General features: G+C 37.0%; 1 protein-coding gene across 1 annotated transcript in view; it reads left to right on the top strand.

The window, feature by feature from the left end:
• The window catches only part of IL1RAPL2 (interleukin 1 receptor accessory protein like 2), a 1,129,803-nt gene that overhangs the window by 1,069,068 nt on the left and 34,834 nt on the right, over positions 1 to 25,901 (top strand). The window contains exon 7 of the mRNA XM_003935894.2: positions 8,961 to 9,090. Coding sequence (XP_003935943.1) covers positions 8,961 to 9,090 — 130 coding nt within the window. The remainder of the gene's footprint in view (positions 1 to 8,960; positions 9,091 to 25,901) is intronic.

Raw genomic sequence — 25,901 nt, 5'->3', positions numbered from 1 at the left:
CAAACACAGAAATATATATATATATACATATATATATATACACACACATATGCATATATAAATATATGTAGATATATAGGAACTTTAATTTCAAAATGAGAGAATATATGTTTCTCTCCCTCTCAGTCAAGCCACATCCATGGATCACTGGCTTTCAGCTTCTTCCTTCTTAACATATGTAACAGATGACACACACTGTAAGAAAAACTATTAATGGGCCTCTTGGTCAATTTCTGCTGCTATAACCGAATACAACAGAGTGGGCAATATAGAAAAAGATTTATTTGGCTCATGGTTCTGGAGACTGACAAATCTAAGGAATGGCAGCAACATCTAGTGAGGGTCATCCTGTAATGGAAGGTATCACATGGCAAGAACATGAGTGTGCAAGTCAGAGAGATGAAATCCAAATGAATTCATCCTTTTAGTAGGAGTCTACTCTCTCAATAATGACACTAATCCTGTGTAAATGGCATTAATTGATTCATGGCAGCAGACCCTCATGACCTTCACCTCACAAAGATCCTGCCTCTCAACACTGTTACACTGACAATTAAATTTCAACATGAGCTTTGGAGGGAACATTCAAACCATTGCATTCTGCTCTTTCCCCTTCAAAACTTATATCCTTCTCACAGTGCAAAATACATTCCTTCCATCCCAATAGCCCTAAAGTCTTAACTCATTATAATATAAACTCAAAGTCAGAAGTCATATCTAAATCAGACATAGATGAGACTTAAGGTATGATTCATCCTGGGGCAAGTTCCTCCATCTGTGAGTCTATGAAGTTAAACAAGTTATCTACTTCCAAAATACAATAATGAGACAAGCATACAATAGACATTCCCATACCAAAATGGATAACTGGTTTCAAGTAAGTCCAAAACCCAAAATGGAATACAATATTAAATCTTAAAGCTGGAGAACAATTTGTTTTGACTCCATGCCCCATATCCTGTGTACACTGGGGTATGTGGTTGGGCCCCCAAACCCTGGGGCAGCTGTACCCCTATGGCTATGCTAGGTTCAGTCTACACTGCAATTCTCATAGGTTGTAGTCTTATGCCTGTATCTTTCTGAGGCTAGTGTTATATGCTTGTGGCCCTACAGTTCTGGGGTCTCTGAAGTGGCCCCACTCCAACAGCTTCACTAGGCATCGTCCTAGTGGGAACTATCTGTGGTGGCTCTGGCCCTGTGGCTGGTTTTACCCTAGGGCCCCAAGCTATCAACAGCATCCATGCGCATACAACTCTTCCATTTTGCAAGCCTGCAGACATAACGCCACCAAGGCTTATAGATTGTACCTTCCATTGTGCCAAGTCTAACTGCATCTGGGCCCTCTTGAGCGATGACTGGGAGGCTCGGGGGTGTGACACTAGAATTCAGGGAGAAGAGTCCTAAGGTGGCCCTGGGCAATGAGCCTGTATCAGTTCATTCTTACACTGCTATAAGGACACTACCTGAGACTGGGTAATTTATAATGGAAAGAGTTTTAATTGACTCACAGTTCTGCATGGCTGGGGAGGACTCAGGAAACTAACAATTACGGTGGAAGGTGAAGGGAAAGCAAGGCATGTCTTACATGGTGTCAGAAGAGAGAGAGTGCACAGTTTCAAACCATCAGATCTCATGAACATCCCTCATCATGAGAATAGCATGGGGAAAACCAGCCCTATGATCCAATCACCTCCCACCTGGTCCCTCCCTCTCAACATGTGGGAATTACAATTTGAAATGAGACTTGGGTGTGGACACAGTGCCAAACCATTCATTCTGCCTCTGATCCCTCTCAAATCTCGTGTCCTTTTCACATTTCAAAACACAATCGTGCCTTCCCAACAGTGTCCCAAAGTCTTAACTCATTCTAGCATTAACTCAAAAGTTCAAGTCGAAAGTCTCATCTAAGACAAGGCAAGTCCCTTCCACCTATGAGCCTGTAAACTCAAAAGCAAGTTAGTTACATCCAAGATAAAATGTGGGTACAGGATTGGGTAAATGTTCCCATTCCAAATGGGAGAAATTGGCCAAAACATAGGAGCCACAGGCCCTAGGCAAGTATGAAACCTGGCTGGGCCATCACTAAATCTTAAAGCTCCAAAATCTCCTTTGACTCCATGTCTCACATCCAGAGCATGCTGTTGCAAGGGGTGGGTTCTCACAGCCTTGGGCAGCTGTGCCACATTCGATCTGCAAGGTACAGCTCCTATGGATGCTTTCATGGGGTGGCATTGAGTGCTGGTGGTCTTTTCAGGTGCATAATGCAAACTGTTAGTGGATCTACCTTTCTGGGGTCTGGAGGATGGTGGTCCTCTTCTCCCAGATCGACTAGGCAGTGTCCCCATGGGGACTCTGTGTAAGAGCTCTAACCCCACATTATCCTTCCACACTGCCCTAGCAGAGGTTCTCCATGAGAGTTCTGCTCCTACAGCAGACTTCTACCTGGACATCCAGGCATTTCCATACATCCTCTGAAATCTAGGCGGAGGTTCCCAAGGCTCAATTATTGTGTTCTGTACAACTGTAGATCAAACACCACGTGGAAACTGCCAAGACGTGGGGCTTGCACCCTCTGACACAATGGCCTGAACTGTGTCTTAGCCCATTTTAGCTGCGGCTGAAGCTGGAGCAGCTGGGATGCAGGACACCAAGTCCCAAGGCTGCACAGAGCAGTTGGGATCTAGGCCCAGCCCACAAAACCATTTTTTCCTTCCTAGTACTCTGGGCCTGTAATGAGAGGGACTACCTTGAAGATCTCCAAAATGCCCTGAAGACATTTTTACCATTATCTTGACTATTAATATTTGGCTCCTCATTACTTATGCAAATTCCTGCAGCTGGCTTGAATTTCTCCTCAGAAAATGGGATTTTCTTTTTTTACCACATGGTCAGGCTACAAATTTTCCAAACTTTTATACTCTGCTTCCCCTTTTAACATAAATTCCAATTTCAAACCATCTAATTGTGAGCACAACTGTATGCTTTCAGGATAAGCCCAGTTGCATCTTGAATGCTTTGCTGCTTAAAAATTTCTTCTGCCATATACCCTAGCTCACCTCTTTCAAGTTCCAACTTCCACAGATTGCTAGGACAGGGGAATAACATCACCAATCTCTTTGCTAAAACACAGCATGAGTGACCTTTACTCCAGTTCCCTACAAGTTTCTCATCTCCCTCTGATATCACTTCAGCCTGGACTTCATTGTCCATATCACTATGAGCATTTTGGTCAAAACAACTCAACTAGTCTCTAGGAAGGTGCAAACTTTCCCACTTCTTTATGTCTTCTTCCAATCCCTGCAAACTATTCCAATCTCAGACTATTACCCAGTTCCAAAGTCACTTCCACATTTTCAGGTTACCTTTACAGCAGTACCCCACTCTGCCAGTAACAATTCATTGTATCAGTTCATTCTCATACTATTATAAAGATACACCTGAGACTGGGTAATTTATAAGGGAAAGAGGTTTAATTGACTCACAGTTCTGTATGGCTGGAGAGGGCTCAGGAAGCTTACAATCATGGCAGAAAGTGGGGGAAACAAGGTATGTCTTACATAGCAGCAGGAGAGAAAGAGTGCACAGGGGAAACTGCCACTTTTAAAACCATGAGAACTCCCTCACCGTCATAAGAACAGCATAGGGGAAACTGCCCTCATGAATCAATCATCCCCCACCAGATGCCCCCCTGGACATGCGGGAATTACAATTTGAGATGATATTTGGGTGGGACACAGAACCAAACCATATCAGAGCCCATGGAGGATACCCCAGGCCTGTTCCCCCAAGCCATTCTGCCCTGCTAGAGCCCCTGAGCTTATGATGGGAGAAGCTGTCTCAAATATCTTCAAAATGCCTCTGGTGTCTTTTGTCCATTGTCTTGATGGATGGCACCTGGCTTGTTTCTATGCGTATTAGTTTCTTTCACAAATGGTTGCTTGATCACATCTTTGGTGTTTTCTTCTAAAGATGCCTTTTCACTCTTTACCTGGCTAGATTGTAAATTTTCCAAACTTTTCTATTCTGCTTCCCTTTTAATTATGAATTCCATCTTTAAGCCATCTCTTTGCTCTCATATCCCCCTGTACGCAGTGAAAAGTAGCCATACGGTAGCCTGAATACCTTGCTGCTTTGATATTTTTTGTACCAGGTATCCTAGTTTATCACTTTTAAGCTCTACATTCCATAGACCCTGGACACAGACACAATTTCACCACCTTCTTTGCCACTTTAGACCAAGGATCTCCTTTACTCCAGTTTTCAGTACCTTGTTCCTCATTTCTTTCTGTTACCTCATCACAGTTGTATTTACTGTTTGTATTCCTACCACATTCTGGTCATAACCCCTTAAGTAATCTCTAAGAAGATCAGACTTTCCCTACAGCTCTCCTCTTCTTCTGAGCCCTCACCAGAATTCTGTTTATGTTCTGTCCACATAACTACAGGATTTTTCTAGCCTTTTCCTCCAAATTCCTTCAACCTCTGTTTATTACCCAGTTCCAAAGCCACTCCCTCATCTTCAGGTATTTGTTACAGCAACAACCCCATTCTCAGTATCAATTTTTTCTTAGTCCATTTTCTGCTGCTATAACAGAACACCACAGATGGTGTAATTTGTAAGGAAAATTGATTTATTTGGCTCTCAGTTCTAGATTTTGGGAAGTCCAAGAGCATCAGCACCTGTTGGCATTAGGTGAGGGTCATCCCATGGTGGAAGGCACACATATGAGACAAAGAGAGCAAATCCAGCTCAACTGATCTTTTATCAGAAGCCCACTATCACAAAAACTAACCCAGTCCCACAATAACATTACTCCATTCATAAGGGCAAAGCCCTCATGACCTAATTATCTTCTAAAGGTCTCACTTCTCAACACTGTTACATTGGCAATTGAATTTCAACTTGAGTTTTGGAGGGAATATTCAAACCATAACAATGAGACATTCTGCATACACAATTTATGACTTTACACCTTATCTCCCATTCAAAAAGAAGTATGCTGGAATGCATATGTGTAAGAGTGACATTAATTTAATGATGACCAGCTGTCTTGTAAATTTTTGAGGAACTAATTCACAAACTTCATTATTAGCAATAATCTTCTTAAAATATGTCTTACAATTGAAAGTAGCATGCCCCAGTGTTCTATGTGTTCTGACACTGGCCTGCTAGATGGGAGCATGTGGTTCACAGCACTCTCACAAATACAAATAAAATATTTGTGCCCTGATTGTGGATTCTCTTAAGGAAGAAATAAACCACTTGAAAGGTGAAGCTACAAACTTAAGTACATAAAGCACAGCAGGAAGGTGACTAGTTTTCACATGGGCATCACAACTATCCGTTCTTCTTTGTATCTCATTTTGAAAGGCCAAATCAGAGTGTGGACCCAGGGAAGAAAGGATCCATTAACAGTAACAGGAATAGAAACTCTATGTTTAACTCCTTGGTAAAAATGATGAAATTAAAATTAGCTTGATGATGTAGGACAAAGATACACAATTTATACATTTTTGTGGTAGAATTTCAGACACCTAGTCAATACTGTGGAAAGAATTGATATGGTAAAGACCACCTCTTGTTCTAACTACAGAAAAATGCTGGTCAAAGTAAGGCAAAGAATTACATGCTTAACCCAGCTGGAAAGCAAGTAAGGGAAATTTCCAGGCTTTAGTGATAAATAGGGAGCTCAAAGCTAGAGAAAGGAGTATAAATTGAAATTGAATAGTTCCTGGAGATATCAAAACCAAATGTGGACCTGTGGGGTATAAGGGCTTGAGTTAAGGATATATGTTAATTATGGAGTTAGGACAGATCCCAGCAAAAATTTAGAAATTTGAATGATTTATAAACCCTGAAATCTATGAAATGGGGCCTAGAAAACTCTGCTTATTGATTCAGGAAAGTGAAAATTCACATTCAGTCCAGGACCATAGCTATGAATGGAAGGAGACATTTAATTGAAACTGGAACTCTAAACCTGTACTAATTACAGGTGTGGACTCTAAAGTCATAGGACTTACACATGGCACAAACCCCCAAGCAAAGAAATTGACACGCACACACAAAAAAAACTGGTTCCAAACCAGTGAAACTTGTAGGGCCTTGGTGGAGGCAACCTTAGAACTTCTCTAAGGGAATTTCTCTATAACCGTCAGCATGTGGGACTACCACAGAAAACAATCCCTGCTGTAGATGAAAATAGTTATTAAATTATAAACCTCATAAGAAAATTAACCTCCATGATGGTGCTTCCCTTGACACAATGAAAAAAATGCATACTAAGAAGCAGAGATAATGGGACAATTTAAAGGAGACTTTGAAAGAGGTTGAAAATTGTTTAAAGAGAAAAACAAAGAACGGAGAAAAATTGTCAAGTAAAGGGCAGTGATGGTTATCTGTGGCCTTTACAAAATTACACAGCTTATCAAAGGGTGGGGGTGCAGAGTTAGATAAAAGTATTGAAGATCAAATTGTTGCCTTTGAGAAATTTTTAGAAAGTTCTGATGGAAGAAGAGATTAAGATAAGTGGTCAAAATGGAAATAGATTTTATTTTTTCTTCCTCACCTACAATTCTTTCACATTGGATAATTTGATCTCAGTTTCTTTTAAAGTGTTTCTAACAGCAATTGTATGGATTTAAAATGCAAATATAATCTGTTATTCAATTCATCAAAAGAAGTCACTCATATAACTGAAGAGTGAGGGAAGTTCTGATATTCATCTGTTGGTTTATTTTCACTTTTCTCATTAATGTTTATGAATATATTGACTAATATGCATATTGGAACTATACTTGTTTTTCATTTACAAACGTACATTCCACAAAAATCAGTGAAAGCACTCTGTGAGAATCAATTGAGTACATGGAATTTACAACAAAATATTGTGTTTTTATTATTTATGAATTTTATCAATTGTGTGACATCCTTTATGTCCATAAAATTTGTGAACTTATGTATTTGTATACATACTATTTCCAGAAAGTCAGCGTGAAATATTCACCAGCATACCACTGATGTATATCTTCATTATTTATAAATGGTGGAACTTGTAACATGTGGCTCCTATTCCTCTGCAACTCCCACTTCCTTCTTTAATCCCCAAATCAGCACCCCACACACAGACACACAGAGGCACACAAACTCTACTATCATGACAACCTTATTACATTTTGATTTACCTTGTAATTTTGTTTTGAAAAGTTTAGCCACGAAAACCCAATAAATCTCAGTGGTACATAGGTGTTTGAGCTCTTTTCCCCAGAGAGTCTCCTGAACACATTAATAATTTGAGTTTATTCATTTCAAGATGTGTCCAGCAAATACATGGCTGTAAAAATGTAAGCCTGTTGAAATTTCTAGATTTTTAGGGTCTCTAAGAAGCCTTCTCACAATGCAGGTGTTCATAAAGGTCTCTGATAAAGGAAATTGGGGGAAATAAAGGGCAATGAGAGCCAATCCACTGCATGTATGCCATTTTGCAAGAAGCTTCACTCACCTTATTACATATCACTGATGCACCACCTCACAAAGTTCTTTTTATTTTGATAGTCTTCAACCTACTTTAGATGCATATATAGGTTGGCCATCCTACTAATAGGTCATATACTAACATAGGAATTACTTTGAAAATGCCTGGAGGCAAAACAATACGGTAGCAAACAGATGAAATGTATAAGAGTTTGTGCCTCAGCCAGATTTTAGGAATCCCTTGAAAGGTAGTGTTTCAGGTTATTTGCCCAATAAATGCCAAGATCCCTTTCATGCATTTTAGACGAGGAAGTGCCCATCCCCTGGCACACATTGAGTCCCACTATCTGGCACAAGAGCTGATCACTTTGGGACTCTCCTCAGAGTATTACATATGATAGTTGGATGGTTTTCCTGTTTCCAGCCATTGATAAGAAGCTTCAGGATATTTATTCAGCATTTGTGGAAACTAGGCTGCTGAAATATCTGTCTCTTGTTTTTATTTAACAAGAACCTGTTTTATGTGAGAGAAAAGAGCAATCATTTTTGACAGACCACCTCAAGGAGGTCCTGTTTTACACATTGCCTTCATTCTACCTTCTTGTTCTATCCAGGTCCCCAGCTGCTTGAATGCTTCCCACCCACACTGAAGTTCATCTTCCCACTCAGTCACCAAAGTCAAATACCAATCTTTTCTAGAAGCCCCAGACAGACATACCCAGAAATAATGCATTACCAGCTAACTAGATATTAATATTTATTAATCCAGTCAATTTGACACTTAAAAATAACCATTATAGTTTATATTGTCTAATTTTTCTTGAAACATGTAAAAACCAGAATAAACAAATTTCTGTGTAATCTTAATAACAGTGGAGAGTATATTATGAATGTCTTCTCCACAACCAAAATTTAACTTGTACTTCTGATTAATGTTAGCTTCAAGGGCAAATTCAAGTTAGCAGTGCTTAATATTCTCAAAAATAAAGAAAAAAGATACTCTTTTTATTTTTTTCATATTATTTCATAAGAAGGAGGCACTAAAAATAAACAGCCCTAAAACCTGAGTAACAAACAGCTTTGGCAACATAGGGAGACCTTGTGTGGTCCCAGTTACTTGGGAGGCTGAGGTGGGAGGATCATTCGAGCCAGGGAGGTCAAGGCTGCAGTTAGCTGTGATTGCACCACTGCACTCCAACCTGGGTGACAGAGCCAGACCCTGTCTCAAAAGCAAACAAACAAACAGAAAACTGAGTAACTTTATGTTCTCACTTTTGATTATACTTTGAATTTCAGGGTTTTTTTTTCTAGGGGCCCTCATAAATATTCAAAATTTTTCTCATGTACAGTGATAAGATGACTAGAACAAGAGTTGAAAATTGGGTCACCTCTGAGTTTTCCTTTGGACATTACATTAAATGGTTGCTTCCGGTCTCCCACTGATAATCAGGAATCATTTGCTCTTTTCTTTTTCTCTCATTCTCAGGTAAGCCTCTGAACATCCCCTGCAAAGCATTCTTTGGATTCAGTGGAGAGTCTGGACCGATGATCTACTGGATGAAAGGGGAAAAGTTTATTGAAGAACTGGCAGGTCACATTAGAGAAGGTGAAATAAGGTACAGCTCTTGAGTTGCTCGTCTTTCTTTGCTGTCTTTACAGTTAAGTAATGAAACATCCTAGAAGGGATTCTGCTCAGGATTTTAATTGCAACTTCAAATCATTCCATTCTCTAAAAGCTAATCTTATGGAGAGACCAAGGGTGACTGCCTTAAGAAATGCCAGTGTGTAAGCTTCTAACATAAGGTTTTTCTCAGATTTAAAGATTATGTCACCAGGGTATAATGACCCTGCAAAAGCTACCTAAGCAAATTCCTTTGAGTTTCTAAAGCTAAAACCACTGGTACTCCAACAGTCACAGCAAAGGTCCAGTCTTTGAAGGTGACTCCTCAGACCACTGGGCAAATGTTCATTTTCTACCTGGAAACAGACCACCTTCATATGTCATAAGTGTAAAGCTCCAGTGCCAATGGTAAGCTGGTGCTCAGCCAAAATAACTGTTGACTCTTGTTGAATAGTGTTTATTTTTCCTAACATCTAATGCTCATCCCGAAAATGACTGATCCTTTAATTTAGTTCATGTTTAGATCTCTTTTCACTCTCCTATTACACAGATACCTCTCTGGTTTATAGGTATCAATTCTATTGGTTTTCAAATTTTATTTAGTACTTTCTCATTTGTATTAAAAAGATATAAAAAATATAGGTAAGCTTTCCTGCCTCACTCAGTTTGTGAGGTTTCTCTTTGGTTTCAGAGATGATGATGTGTAGTATATGTTCCTGATTCTGATAGGAATTGGAATTCTTCCCTCTTCACTCCCATTAAGAATCATATGGTCGAAATTAATCTAAAATTTCAGTACAACTAATGTTAAAATGTATTCTTTCAGTTTTGTTATTGAATATACAGCAGCAAAAATGAGACAAGTACACTTTGTATTATTCACTATGCCTAAGTATTATTTATAATTACTCTCATAACAATTTCTCTCTATGTGTCCACCCAATAACTCTCCTCTATGGGTTCATAACTTTGAGGGTCTGTGAACTCCCTAAGAGTCTATGCAAAATATTGACTATAGGAGCATATTTCTAGGCAAAATACACATGAGAAGGTATTTGACATCTTCAGTAATCAAGGAAATGCAAACCAAAATTACAGGATATCACTTTACACTCACTAGGATGCACTAGGATGGCTATAATTTAAAAAGTTACAGTGACTCAAGCCTGTAATCCCAGCACTTTGGGGGGACAAGGTGAGTGGATCGCTAGGGATCAGGAGTTTGAGACTAGCCTGAACAATATGACAAAACCCTGTCTCTCCCCCGACCCCACTAAAAATACATGTACAAAAATTTAACCAGGCATGTTTGTGTATGCCTGTAGTCCCAGCTACTTGCTGCTTAGGAGGCTGAGGTGAGAGGATCACTTGAGCTCAGGATGTTGAGGTTGCAGTGAGTCATGATTGTGCCACTGTACTCCAGCCTGGGTGACAGAGGAGTACTTTTTTTTTTTTTTGCCTCAAAAAATAAGTCAGATTATAACAAATGTTGGTAAGGATATGAAGAAATGGGAAACCTCATACACTGCTGGTAGGAATATCCCTTCTAGGGATATAACCAAAATAAATCAAAACATATATCTATAAAAAACTTGTCCATGAATGTTTGTAGCAGCACTGTTCATAATAGACAAAAATGAAAACATCCTAAATGTCTGTCAACTAAGCAATAAAATATGATACATTCATATAGTTGAATAGTATTTAACCAAAAAAAAAATGAAAGACTGACATTTACTATAACATGAATGAACCTTGAAAATATTCTCAGTGTAAGAAGCCAGGGACAAAAAAAAAAACCCACAAATATATGATTCAATGTATATAAAATGTCCACAATAAGCAATTTCATAGAAACAGAAAGTAGCTTACTGGGAGCTTAGGGCCAGTGGGGAGGAATGGAATATAGATGTGAAAGCTAAAGTGCATGGGAGTGTTTTTGTGTGTCTGGTAGAATCCAAATAATATAAAATTCACCATTTTAAAATTCACAGTTTAATGGCATTCGGTACATTCAGATTTCATACAACCACCACAACTTTCTAGTTCCAGAACATTTTCATCACTCTAAAAGGAAATATTGTACCCATTAAGCAGTCTGGAGTTTCTTTATGAGGTAATGAAAATATTATAAAATTGACCATAGTGATAGTTGCACATATCTGTGAATATTCTAGAAAACAATAAATTGTATACTTTTAATGGATACCTTATATGGTATATAAATTATATTTCAACAAAGTTGTTTAAAAAAAAAAACCTTGAAATTAATTGCCTGACACAGAACAGATTTTCAGAAACAAATAATGGATATATTACCAGTGATTCTAAAGTATTAATTGCCATTTGAACTTTGAAGTTTCTAATTAGCAACACTTTATTAGGCAATTTCAATTTAATATTTACTTGAAATCAATACAACTGAATTTCTTTTAAATTGTTATCTAAGATAACCTAAAATGCAATTTAAAAAAAAGATAAATATTTAGGATTCCTATCAATGTATCCACGCATAAAAGACCTTATGGGTCACTTTTCATTTTACAGAACAAGAAACTGGCCCCGAAATGGATGTGTGATAAGTACACTACTACATAGTTAGTAGCAGAATTTCCATTACCACAAAGCTCAGAGATAAGTTTCATGATCAAGGGTAGTAATTATGTGAGCCTAAGATAATCATCTCCCTTTTTGTATGTGTGACTACATGTAACTTTTAAAATAAACAGCTTTATTGGAGTATAATTGATATATAATAAATCACACAATTTAAAGTATAAAATTTGTAAGGACTGATTGATATATGTATACACCTGTGAGACCATCACCATGATGAAGATAACATATTAATCACCCTCATGTTCCCTGGTGCCCCTTTGAAATCCCTCCCTCCTGCCCTTCTCCAACAACAGGGACATTGCTATCACTATAAATCAGTCTGCCTTGTCTAGAATTTTATACAAGTGGAATCATACAATAGGCGCTTGTTTTTCTCTGGATTATTATTTCATGTAGCACAATTATTTTGAGATTTATCTATCTTTTTATATGTGTCAATAGTTCATACCTTTTTTATTGCCAAATAGTATTCCATTTATATGACTATACAAAAATTGCTCTTCTGTTCACCCATTGATGGACATTTGGGTTGTTTCCAATTTGGACTATAATGAAGAAATCTGCTAGGAACATTCATATACATATCTTTGTATGTACATATATTTCCTTTTCTCTTGACTGACTAGCTAGACACGGAGTGCTTTAATTATATAGTAGACATGTATTTAACATTTTAGTTTATTTTTAAAATAAAATTTAAATTTTTTATTAAAAAATTATCTTTAGAATATTTTTTGATTTATAAGAAAATCATAAGAATAATATAGAGTTTCTATATACTCCATACCCAGTTTCCCCAATTATCAACATCTTACATTAATACTGCTCCATGTCTAGGTATTCAGGCAAGAGAAAAGGAAATATATGTGCATATAAAAACATGTATATGAATGGTCATAGCAGCTTACTTCATAATAGTCCAAACCGAAAACATTCCAAATGTGCATCAACAGGTGAATAAGTGAACAAATTGTTGTATAGTCATATAATGGAATACTACTTGGCAATAAAAAAGGAATGAACTATTGATACATATAACAGTGTACTAATTCAAAATGAGTCAGGCCAGGGGCGGTGGCTCATGCCTGTAATCTCAGCAGTTTGGGAGGCCGAAGTGGTTGGATTACTTGAGGTCAGGAGATTGAGACTAGCCTGGACAACATGGTGAAAACCCATCTCTACTAAAAAGACAAAAATTAGCTGGGCATGGTGGCAAGTACCTGTAATCCCAGCTACTTGTGAGGCTGAGACAGGAGAATTGCTTGAACCTGGGAGGCAGAGGTTGCAGTGAGCCAAGAACACACCATTGCACTCCAGCCTGGGTGACAAAAGCTAACTCCATCTCCAAAAAAAAAAAAAAAAAAAAAAAAAAAAAGAAAAAAATCAAAATTAATACATTGTTATTAAATAAAGACATTTCTGTACTCATCTTTCTTTAGTTTTTGCCTACTATCCTTCTTCTTTTGCAGGATTATTTAACTTTTTAAGAATCTGCCTAATTGTATTCTAAACTAGTTATACCATTACAAAAGAAAAGTGAGGCACTGCTATTGTCTCTGGCAGCAAATGATTAGAATTGGTGGGAGACAAAAATCCTGAACAAGCCATCATATTAGGGGCCAAATGAGTCAACCAACTAGGAAGTGCCATAGGAATACAACCTTTCGGGACTTGCAAAATGACATTTTTTTACTGATTTTGTTACATCTTCTTTCTACACCAACTTCCCCAGTAAAATAACTATATTAGTATTAACAGAAAGTTACAAGGATTTTATTTTGAAAATTTCACGAGACCCCACTAGCTAACTAAAATCACCTTCAGAGAAGTGCCAACAAAAAGGCGGAAATTCCCAGCCATCATAAATGTACAGTCACTCATTTTGTAATATAGTCATGGGTTGCCTAATGATTGGGATACGTTGTATGCAAAATATCATTAGGTGGTTTCATCATTGTGCAAACATCATCTAGTGTACATATACAAACGTAGATTAAAACCTACTGCATGCCTAGTCTCTATGGTATAGCCCATTGCTCCTAGGCTACAAACCTGTACAGCATATTATTGTACTGAATACTGTAGGTAACTGTAACACAATTATAAGTATTTGTGTATCTAAACATATCTAAACAAAGAAAAGGTACAGTAAAAACAGTATTATAATCTTATGTGGCTACCTTTGCATATGCAGTACATCATTGACTAAAATGTAATCATTTCACTTTCACATGTCTTGTGTGATCTTTCATCTATTTGGAGGCTTGTGTGGATTCTAGAATTATTTCCATCTATAGCCATTTATGCTAATACAGGAAATAATTAAGGAGGTCTTCCAGCCTCCAAAGCCAGTGTCCTTGAAACAAAACATACAAGATTTTACACAGCACAGCAAATTGGAACAAATCCAGCATTTTAATAGAAAAAAAATTGCTAATCATACTATTTAGGTGAACCAAAAGAAGATTCACATTTTTACACAGCCCACATATTTTCTCCATAAGGAAGACTTCTTATGGCAGAATACTGAGGATTTTTAATTAGGGGATTCCTCTCAAAGTCATTTCTGGAAAAAAAAATTTACTTCTGGATGCATAGCCCTTATTCAGTGCTGTCTCTATCAGGATACTGTTTAAAAAATACCTTAGACTAGGTAATTTATAAACAACAGAAATGTATTGCTCAAAGTTCTGAAGGCTGGGAAGTCAAGATCAAGATACCAGCAGATCCAGTGTCTGGAAAGGGCCAGTGATGGCTGGGGTAGCCTTGAAAGTCTCCAGAATGCCTTCTTCTCTTGTATTGATGAGTAGCGTCTGGCTTCCTCATATCTATAGTAATCTTATGATTAAATGTTTTCTTGGCCACACTCTTGGTGTTCTCTATTTAACACACTTTTTCATTCTTTGCAACATTGCTGGGAAGAGAATATCCAAAATCTTTAAAATATGCTTCCCTTTTGATATAAATTTCATCTTGAATTCATTTTCTTCTCTCATTTTACTATAAGCAACCAAGAGAAGCCATGCCACACCCTCAATACTTTGCTTAGGGATTTCATTCTCCAAATATCCTATTGCACCACTCACAAGTTCTCCCTTCCACAAAGCACTAGGACATGAACACAATTCAGCCAAGTTCTTTGTCACTTATAACAAAGATAGCCTTCACTTCAGTTTCAAAAAATGTCTAAGTCTGAGCCCATATCAAAATGGCCTTTACTGTCCATATTTCTACCAATATTCTAATCATGACCACTTAAGTAATCTCTAAAGAGATTGAAGCTTTCTCTACAGTTCTTTTCTTTTGAACCCTCACCAGAATTGCTCCTTACAGTTAGTTGACATAAGGTTTTTCTAGCCTGCTCCTCCAAATTCTTCCAGCCTCTGTTCATTACCAAGTTCCAAAGCCATTCCACATTTTTGATATATTTTTTTTACCACAGCACCCACTGTCAGCACCAATTTCCGCTTTAGTCCATTTGGGTTTCCATATTGGTTTTGTTTTGTTTTGTTTTGTTTTGTTTTGTTTTCTTTGAGATGGAGTCTCAATGTGTTGGCAGGCTGGAGTGCAGCAGCGAATCTCAGCTCACTGTAACCTCTGCCTCCCGAGTTCAAGCAATTCCCCTGTGTCAGCCTCCCAAGTAGCTGGAACTACAGGCGTGTACCACCATACCCAGCTAACTATTTTGGACTTTTAGGAGACGGAGTTATATCATGTTGGCCAGGATGGTCTCGAACTCCTGACCTCGTGATCCACCTGCCTCAGCCTCCCAAAGTGCTGGGATTGCAGGCGTCAGCCACCACACCCAGCCAACAAGATACCTTAAACGGGTAACTTATAAACAACAAAAATGTATTGCCCACTGTTCTGGAGACTGGGAAGTCCAAGATCAAGGTGCTGTCTGATTAAGTGTCTGGTGAGGGCCTGTTCCTCATAGCTGGAAACTTCTACATGTCCTCGCATGACAACAAGGGCATGGGAACTCATTCATATTTCTTTTATAAGGATACTAATCACATTCATGAGTAGGGAGGCTTCACGATTCAATCCCTTCTCAAAGGCCCCACCTCTTAATACTATCACATTGGATATTAGGTGACAGCATATGAGTTTTGGGAGATCACAAACATTTATACTATAGCAAGAGCAGTGCTTTGTGCCCATTTAAAAATTGAATAATAGCTCTTGTTTTGCGTGCACATTTCAAAATTACATTGTCTAACATAACTAAGCAGTGAGGCTGTAAATAAATCACTCTCGGGTAGTTGACTTGTGGGAAGCTTCTCCAAAGGCACTGGATCTGGCAGGAGGACTAGCCCCACTGCCTAGCTTCCCAGTTTCCTGAGCAGCTGCTTGATCCTAGAAATACGTGTTACAACTTTTTATTTCTTAGTTTGCCACAGAGGAATAGAGGACTTAAAACAATACCTAATAATAATAATAAAAAAAGCTTAGATATTTACTGAGAGCTTGATGAGATGAAGTCACTTGGACCTCAATAAGTATAACTCCTGTACTCAGCATTTCCCCTGCAGCTTGACTAGCATTTCAGATCAAATCCTGTCTAGGGTTTTGGAGTTCTCATTTGTTTGCTCTCTGGGTCAGTTTCACCACTGTGGTCCCTAGCCTCTCCTGATTTTCAGCCCATGGCCAAAGCACTTAGACCCCACTTTGGGCATACAGATTCCCCTTTATCTCCCTTTAAGCAGAAATTGGCACAGTTCTCCCATGCCTCTGTTGTTGCTAAGAGACTAAGCCACAAGGAAATCTGAACCCAAATGTGGTAACCATTCACAACTGCTAGTCTGTACCACACAACTGCATCAAAACCCTTTCACAAACTCCAGAAAATGTAATTTATATAGATGGTAAAATAATTTTATGTGTGCAGTAACTAACATAAGATATAATTGTACAAGTTTGGTTATTTATTTCCACCATTTTAAAATCATTCCAACAATCTGCTCTCTGCCAAGCTCTACAATGTTTATTCAGAGAAGCCAAATAATTATTTTGAGGAAACTCAGTAGGAATCATAAGGGGAAGACTTCTTACTTTCTGTTCTGTTAAAGCTTAATAGGAGCTGCTGCAAAGGAGGATCAGCGAGTGTCATTTGGGGATAATGATTCTAGGAGGGTCACCTCAGTCGCATACCACTACAGAACTTCCTTCTTACTAATCTTACAAGAGGCTTGAGAATTTTTTAAAAAGAATTTGCTAGTGAGGTATATATTCTACATAGCTAGTAAAAAAAAAAAAGTCAAAAAATTTGAACCAGTCCTGTTAAACAAGAAATAATAGTCTTTTAGATTGCCTACAGGATTACAAATTGCGTCTGATTGTCAAAAAAGACTACATGAATTTCAAGACAATTGCTTTGTCCCAATGGAGAGTAATTTTCAATTATAAATCTCACTTTGCAAATCACCCTATCAATATCTAATGTTTTCTTCCTCGGGCAATACTACAGAACAGTTTACCAAATCTTTTCTAATTCTTGACCTGAAAAACATGTTCAATTTATCTTATGGTTTTCAGAAAAGCTTATTAAAATGCAAATAATTTTATTTGCCTTCAATTTCTGAAAGTCTTCAAGCTGAATATGGTCTTTGCTTGTTTGTTTTAGTTTTGGTTTCTTCACTGATAATTTTTTAACACTTTCTGGTCTTCTGTTTCATTCCTTTACCTTAACATCCTCTCCTTAAATGAGTGAAATGCTCTAATAAAGGGGAGAATGTGATATAGGCATGAAAAACTTTCATTCTTAAAATAAGGCAAGTCTATCTTAAAGACCAAAAATAACCTAGTAATGACTCATTCTTTTTAAAAAGCAATATGGAGCTGTGAATATGTTGTTTGTCCCCAAAATACAGAGGAAATAATTGGAGTCCCAGGCAGCCCTAGGGAAAATGATGAGATGTGTTTTGGCATGTTCTCACATAATTTTTAGTGTCTTAAAGCACCCCACATGTCCTTGGTTATCCCAAAGTTGAGCTTCAAAAAAGTATTTTCCTTTCTTCCATTTTTGAAGGAGTGGTGAATAATATTCATGATTCCAGGCTTGACCTTAGCCTTGATCTGTGCATAAAATTCTAAAAGCCTACCTAACACATGTTTGTTGTTTCTCTTCATTTCTTGAGCATGCTTTAGATGCTCAGACTCAACTATGTTGTGTTGGATTGTAAACTACTCAAAACACTATAATTAGTAAATAAAAATAATAATCCCAGATTCATCCTTTTATAGTACACTGCATATTGCAAAAGCATTTCACATCTTAAAACATATTCGATACTCATAATAACCGTCTGAGATAAATAGTATTAGCTTTATTACGCAGATGAAGAAACTGAGGTTTAAAGACTGAGGAAGAAATGCTGCCTATTACTGGTTGAGAGTTCCTGTGGGGCTAGACTGATTCATCAAAGCTAGCAAGAATCCTCAATTGTCCAGAATGTTTTGTTGTACTTCACACTTAGGCTATAAAAAGTCAAAACCTGTCCAGGACTGAAAGAGTGAAAATCAGTGTGTACTGAGAATAAGCAGCCCTGCTATTAATCAGGTTGGGAGGACAGACAGATAAAGCCAGCTGCAAAGTTAACAGAAAACACTGTTTCTCCCAAGGTCATGCAGCAGTTGTAAAATGCCATAACGGCCCCTTCCTCTTTTGAATGACTACTGCTTTCTTACCAGTTGCCCCAAATCTGCTTTGCTGCTTACATTTATTTCCAGGGATACCCAACTGCTAAGCTACCCTTGTCCCATAAGAAAACTCAATCCCTAGTTAGCCCCCATTTCTTCCAATCGTGCCTCAGAAACTCCAACCAATTCAGTATTTACTCCTGCCTCCCTAAAACCTCAGAATCTTTCAGTGGAAATGTAAACATTACAAAACCGTCTTCTTTCCTTCAATCAAGGATTAATCCATAGTTCCTCTGGAATGCCCCTCCATCAATGCATTGAGCCAATAAATCTGATTTTTTCAGACTCTGGACATGATGCTGGACTTTGACTAATAATGGTTTAATAGGGAGAAAAGGAAATAACACCAAGAGAAATCTTGTTTAATTAAACATTTTAATTTTTTTAAACATACCTCCAATCCTTCATATTATCAATCTTCATTCCTGGACAATAATTACTCATACTAAGAATAATGACCCAGAAACTCTGCAAGATGCTTAACTATCAAAGTAGGACTCAGAATAGGTCAAGGGACCATTTACAATTAATGCAAATTGGACTTAGACATTTTATAATTATTTACCTCAATTAAGAACCCAACAGGACTGTCTACTTAATTTTCAGGTGAACAGAAAATTCAATTAGCCAGAATTTCCATCCCTAAAAAATTCCACTACCAATATTTTACTAAAATTCCATTGCATTTGTGTTTTTTTTTAATCTGAATGTTATATTATCATTCCCTTCAGCGTTGCTTATTTTAGTTTATGATCTTTAGGACAGCAGGGAGCACGTACATGTAAATATTAGTACAATGTCTAGTAGAGCAGATTGCTGCTTACAATTAAGTACTTCTTGATAATGATGACAGCAGAAGTACTAGTAGTGATATTGATGATATGGGTAGATATTGAAGAGTATAAATTCTCTGGTGGCAGTTCAACATCTTTATAAAAATTTCGAAGTACCATGTCCCCTGGAAGAAACTGGAAAGTAATTTGGAATCTCACTGCTAATGAAGTATTTTACTTTTTTACTTTCTCCTTTTGTTGCGTTAGTTAAATTTATTAGAGGAAGTCAATAATGAGAGATAATGCAAAATAGTTTGAGACAGTATTTATTAATAATAATTCCCAGCTTACCACAATGCCAGGCACATACAACTTTTAAAACATCTGTTTAATGGCATTGAATTGTATTAAAATACATTAATATGTCTTTCTTGCATTACACACACACACACACACACACACACACACAGAGAGAGAGAGAGAGAGAGAGAGAGAGAGAGAGAGAGGAGAGAATAATTTTTTAGCAAATTTAAGTTCACAGCAAAATTTAGTGGAAAGTACAGAGTTCCCATATTATCCCCAAGACTCCCCCACTCTCAATATCCTGCACCACAGTGATGCATTTGTTGTAATCCATGGACCTACACTGATAAATCCTGATCACCCAACATCTGTAGTTTACATTTAGAGTTCGGAGAGTTTACTCCTAGTGTTATACATTCTATGTGTTTTAACAGATGTATGATGAAATGTATCCAACATTACAGTATCCTACAGATGAGTTTCACTGCCCTAAAAATCGGTGTTTCACTTTATCCATCTCTCCCACCTCTAAAACTCTTGGCAACTCCCGATGTTTTTACCGTCTCTGAAATGTTGCCTTTTCCGAAATTTCATATAGTTGAAACCATACAGTATATAGACTTTTCAGAGTGGGTACTTTCACTTAGTAACATGAATTTGAGGCTCCTACATGTCTTTTCATGACACATTACTTTAAAAAAATGCATTCATTTATTTAATGTGCGTTTTGAGTTTTCTTGATGCTGCTAGCACTCAGCTAGTTGCTGGTGATACAAAAATTAAGGCTCCAGCACACTCTAATCAAGCAGTTCCAGTATAATAGCTTTTGAAGAGGCAAAGGAGATTCATTTATTTAACAAGCTTTATTTTTCACAATAGTTTTAGGATTGCAAAGAAGTTAACAGATAAAAGTACACATTTTTTTTTCAAAAAGTTGAGCAGAAAGTACAGAGCACTCTCATATAGCCCCTTTGTCCCTCCTCCCAGTTTCCCCTTTTGTTAATGTCTTGCCTTAGTGTGGCACATTTATTACAATTAATGAAACACTATACATTATTATTAAAGTCCATAGTTTACACTATAGTTCATTCTTTGTGTTATATAGTTCTATAGTTTTTTGTCAAATGTGTAATATCAGGTATTCACCATTACTGTATCATACAGAATAGTTTCACTGTCCTAAACATCCCAGAGCTCTGCCTATTCTTCTCTCCCTTTCTCTTCTAAAACTTTTAGTAGCCAATGATCTTTTTACTCTCTTTATAGTTTTGCCTTTTCCTAAATGTCATATATTTAGAGTCCTATAGTATGTAGCCTTTTCAGACTGACTTCTTTCACTTAGTATATGCATTTAAGGTTTTTCCATATAGTTCTGTGGCTTGATGGTTAATTTATATCAATGAATAACACTTTATTGTCTGGATGTACCACAATTGTTTGTCCATTCGCCTGTTGATTGACATATTGGTTGTTTCCAAGTTTTGGCAATTATAAATGAAGCTGCTATAAGCACTTGTGTTTAAGTTTTTTCTGTAGATATAAAAATTAAGATTAGTGCATCATATTGTAAGTCAATGTTTAGCTTTTTAAGTAACTGCCAAAATATATCTTTCAAAGTGGCTGTACCATTCTGCATTCCCACCAGCAATGGATGAGAATTTCCAGTGCTTCACATCCTTGCCAAAATTTGATATTGTTGGTAATATTGGATTTCAGTAATTCTAATAGGTGTGTAGTGTATGCCATTGCATAAATTTAAAATTCCCTAATGACCTATGATGTTGAGCATATACTCAGATGCTTATATGCTATATGTATATCTTCTTTGGTGAGGTGTCTGTTCAGAACTTTTGCCTATTTTTAAATTGGGTTGTTAGGTTTTTTTAATTGTTGAGTTTTTTTTTTTTTTTAATTTTTTAAAATTACATTTTAGGGTTTTGGGATACATGTGAAGAACATGCAAGATTGTTGCATAGGTATACACAGTTTTAAGAGGTTTTGTGAATTTCATACAGAAATTCCTTAATGGATATGGGTTTTGCATATATTTCCCCCATTTTGTGGCTTGTCTTTTTATTGTTTTAACAGGTTTTCAAAAAAAAGTAGATGTTTTAAATTTTAATAAAGTCCAACTTATCAATTGTTTCTTTCATGGACTACATTTTTGTTGTTGTGTCTAAAATTGTATTACCAACCACACAAATGAGGAAGAGAAAGGACTCAAATATTATCACTACAGAAAACCACCAAACCACAATATAAAAAAATAAGAGATAAGAAAGGAAGGAAGGATATACAAAACAACCAGAAATTAATTACAAAATGACAGGAATAAGTCCTTACATATCAATAATAACCTTGAATGTAAACAAATTAAATCTCCCAATTAAAATATATAGATTGGCTGAATGAATTTCAAAAGTAACCTTAATATATTTTGCCTAAAAGAAACTTCACCTGTAGAGATACATATAGACTAAAAGTAAAAGGATGGGAAAAAAGTATTCCATGAAAAAGGATATGGAAGGTAAGCAAAAGTGGCTATACTTATATGAGATAAAACAGACTTTAAGTCAAAAACAGGAAAAAGAGGCATAAAAAGGTCATTGTATAATGATAAAGGGATCAATTCTGTAAGGGATAGAGCAATTCCAAACATTTGTGCACCTAACACTGGAGCACCCAGTTATATAAAGCAAATATTTTTAGATATCTAAAAGAAGAGATAGGCATCAATACAATAATATTTTGGGACTTCAACATGCCACTCTCAGCAATAAACAAATTATTTAGAGAGAAAACAACAAAGACACATTAGATTTAAATTGCACCTTAGACCTAGTGGATCTAATAGGCAATTGCAGAATGTTTTGTTCAGCAGCTGCAGAATATACATTCTTCTCATCAGCACATGCAACGTTCTGAAGAATAGACCATATGTTAGGACACAAAATAAGGCTCAACAAATTTTTAAAAATTGAAATAATATCAAATATTTTCTCAGAACACAATGGACTAAAACTAAAAATTAATAACAAGAGGAGCTTTAAAAACTAGATTAGTTCAACCATTGTGGAAGACAGTGTGGCAATTCTTCAAGGACCTAGAAATAGAAATTCCATTTGACCCAGCAATCCCATTACTGGGTATATACACAAAGGATTATAAATCAATCTATTATAAAGACACATGCACACGTATGTTCATTGTGGCACTGTTTACAATAGCAAAGACTTGAAACCAACCCAAATGCCCATCAAAGATAGACTGGATAAAGAAAATGTGGTATGTACACACCATGGAATACTGTACAGCCATAAAAAAGGATGAGTTCATGTCCTTGGCAGGGACATGGATGAAGCTGGAAACTATCATTCTCAGCAAACTGACACAAGAACAGAAAACCAAATACTGCATGTTCTCACTCATAAGTGGATGTTGAACAATGAGAACACATGGACACAGGGAGGGGAGCATCACACACTGGGGTCTGTTGTGGGGGAATAGGGGAGGTACGGGGGGTTATGGAGTTTGGGGAGGGATAACATGGGGAGAAATGCCAGATATAGGTGACGGGGATCAAGGCAGCAAACCACATTGCCATGTAGGTACCTATGCAACAATCCTGCGTGTTCTGCACATGTATTCCAGAACCTAAAATACAATTATATGTATATATATATATGTGTGTGTGTGTGTGTGCATATATGTGTGTGTGTGTGTGTGTGTGTGTGTGTGTGTGTATAAAAGAAAAAGAAAAAAAGCTCACCATCATTGGTCATAAGAGAAATGCTAATGCTAAACCACAGTGAGATACCATCTCATGCCAGTTAGAATGGCAATCATTAAAAAATCAGGAGACAACAGAGGCAAGAGAGGTTGTGCAGAAATAGGAACATTTTCACACTGTTGGTGGGAGTGTAAATTAGTTCAACCATTGTGGAAGACCATGTGGTGATTCTTCAAGGATCTAGAACTAGAAATGCCGTTTGATGCAGCAATCCCATTACTGGGTATATACCCACAACAATATAAATCATTCTATTATAAAGTCACATGCACACCTATGTTTATTGTGGCACTGTTCACAATAGCAAAGACTTGGAACCAACTCAAATACCCATCAATGATAGACTGGATAAAGAAAATGTGGAACATATACATCACGGAATACTATTCAGCCATAAAAAAGGTTGAGTTCATGTCCCTTGCAAGGACATGGATGAAGCTAGAAACATCATTTTCAGCAAACTAACACAAGAACATAAAACCAAACACCACATGTTCTCACTCATAAGTGGGAGTGGAACAATAAGAACACATGAATATAGGAAGGGTAACATCACACATTGGAGCCTGTCAGGCAGTGGGGGGCTAGGGGAGGGATAGCATTAAGAGAAATAACTAATGTAGATGACAGATTGATGGGTGCAGCAAATCACCATGGCACGTGTATAGCTTTGTAACAAATCTGCACATTCTGCACATATATACCAGAACTTAATGTATAATAATAATTTTTTTAATTGCATTTTATGCTTTGGGGTACATGTGAAGAACATGCAAGACTGTTGCATAGGTACACACATGGCAGTGTGGTTTGCTGCCTTCCTCCCCTTCACCTATATCTGACATTTCTCCCCATGCTATCTCTCCCCACCTCAATAAATTTTTTAAAAAAAGATACCATCTCATGCCAGTCAGAATAGCTATTATTAAATGCAAAAAAATTGCAGATGCTGGTAGGTGCAGAGAAAGGAGAATGCTTGTACACTGCTGGTGGGAATGTAAATTAGTTCAGTCATTATGGAAAGCAGTTTGGTGATTTCTCAAACAACTTAGAATTATCATTCAACTCAGCAATCTCATTATTAGGTATATATCCAAAGGAATATAAATTATTCTACTATAAAGATACATGCCTGGGTATGTTCACTGCAGCAATATGCACAATAGCTAAGACATGGAATCAAGTCTACCCATCAATGATAGACTGGATAAATAAAATGTGGTAGATATACAACGTGAAATAGTGCATAGCCGTAAAAAAGAATGAGATCATGTTCTTTGCAGCAACATGGATGGAGCTGGAAGCCATTATCCTAAATGAACTAACATAGGAACAGAAAACCAAATACTACATGTTCTCACTTATGTGGGAGCTAAACATTGAGTACATTTTAACACAAAGAAGGAAACAAGAGACACCAGGCCCTACTTGAGAGTCTTGGAAGGTGGTAGGAGGGTACTATACTGATTACCTATGTAATAAAATGATCTGTACACCAAACCCCTGTGACAGGCAATTTATAAAACAAACTTGCATATGTATCCCTGAACCTAAAATTAAAATTAAAAATAATATATTTGCTAGAAAATTATGACTGCTCTGTTGAGTGATTTGTAGTCATAAATAACATTTTGATCTTTAATTCCAAAAAAAGCAAGTCACCTAGGTTTTTCAGGAGCTGATAATCAAGACACCTCATATATATATTAATAGATGAACCAAGGATCATTTTTCAAACTGCAGCCTGTGAAGAGCTGTTTTTGGAAACTGCATTAGAAATGAAGAAGGAAAGGCTTGGTCGGGAATAGCAGGATCAGCTTTCCACCCTGTACCTGGCAAAGGCTATGGTTGCCCTCCATGTGAAGCTTTAAATAAAACTGAATTTGTGGTGCCTCCTCAGCTTCTGGAACTATGGAGTTTCTTCTACAGCAGGTTACACAGAGCTAAAATAATTTCGTGTGGTGTTATTTACCAATATCAGGGAGAAAACAGAGAGCAAAAATCACTATAAACCATGAAAGTAGTACATTTCCAATTTTTTCTGAGTTAGGTACATGTTGGGGGAGAAGAGAGAAAGAGAAACTATAGCTTTAGTCAGGAAAAATAAAAACAATTTATAGAAAAACTAGCCGTAAGATGTGGTCTCCAAAAAGCAGGTAAGAAAATTCTTATACTTGTCTGATTCTGCGATGGTATATAAATGTAAAGGGCTTCCGACTTTAGTATGAGAGACTCAGATTCTAGAAACTCCATTCCACTAACCCAACTTTAAGCCATTCCTGCTCTCAAATGGGAAGTAGAAGAGATTAAACCAAGCCAATCTTAAATGTCAGTAAATATAAATACAAATATTTTTGGAGTAACCAAAATACAATCTTACTTCAGATAATGAAATGTTTGTATTTAATAACATACCTTTGCACGTGCATAGTGCTATTTACTTTTCAAACCACTTTAACCCATTTTACCCTCACAACAAAGTTAAAATATGTATGGTAGTTATTTTCCCAGTTTAGAGATGAGTTAAGTTAAGGCACCATTGAGTTAATGATTTTGTAAAGACCAAGCCTGAGCTTGTAATTGGGAGGCCTCTACTTAGAGCCCAGTTTTTTCTGAGTA

Source organism: Saimiri boliviensis, chromosome X, assembly GCF_048565385.1.
Source record: "Saimiri boliviensis isolate mSaiBol1 chromosome X, mSaiBol1.pri, whole genome shotgun sequence".
NCBI lineage: Eukaryota > Metazoa > Chordata > Mammalia > Primates > Cebidae > Saimiri > Saimiri boliviensis.
The sequence above is the reverse complement of the archived record's forward strand: the minus strand, read 5'-3'. Positions and strand labels throughout refer to the sequence as shown.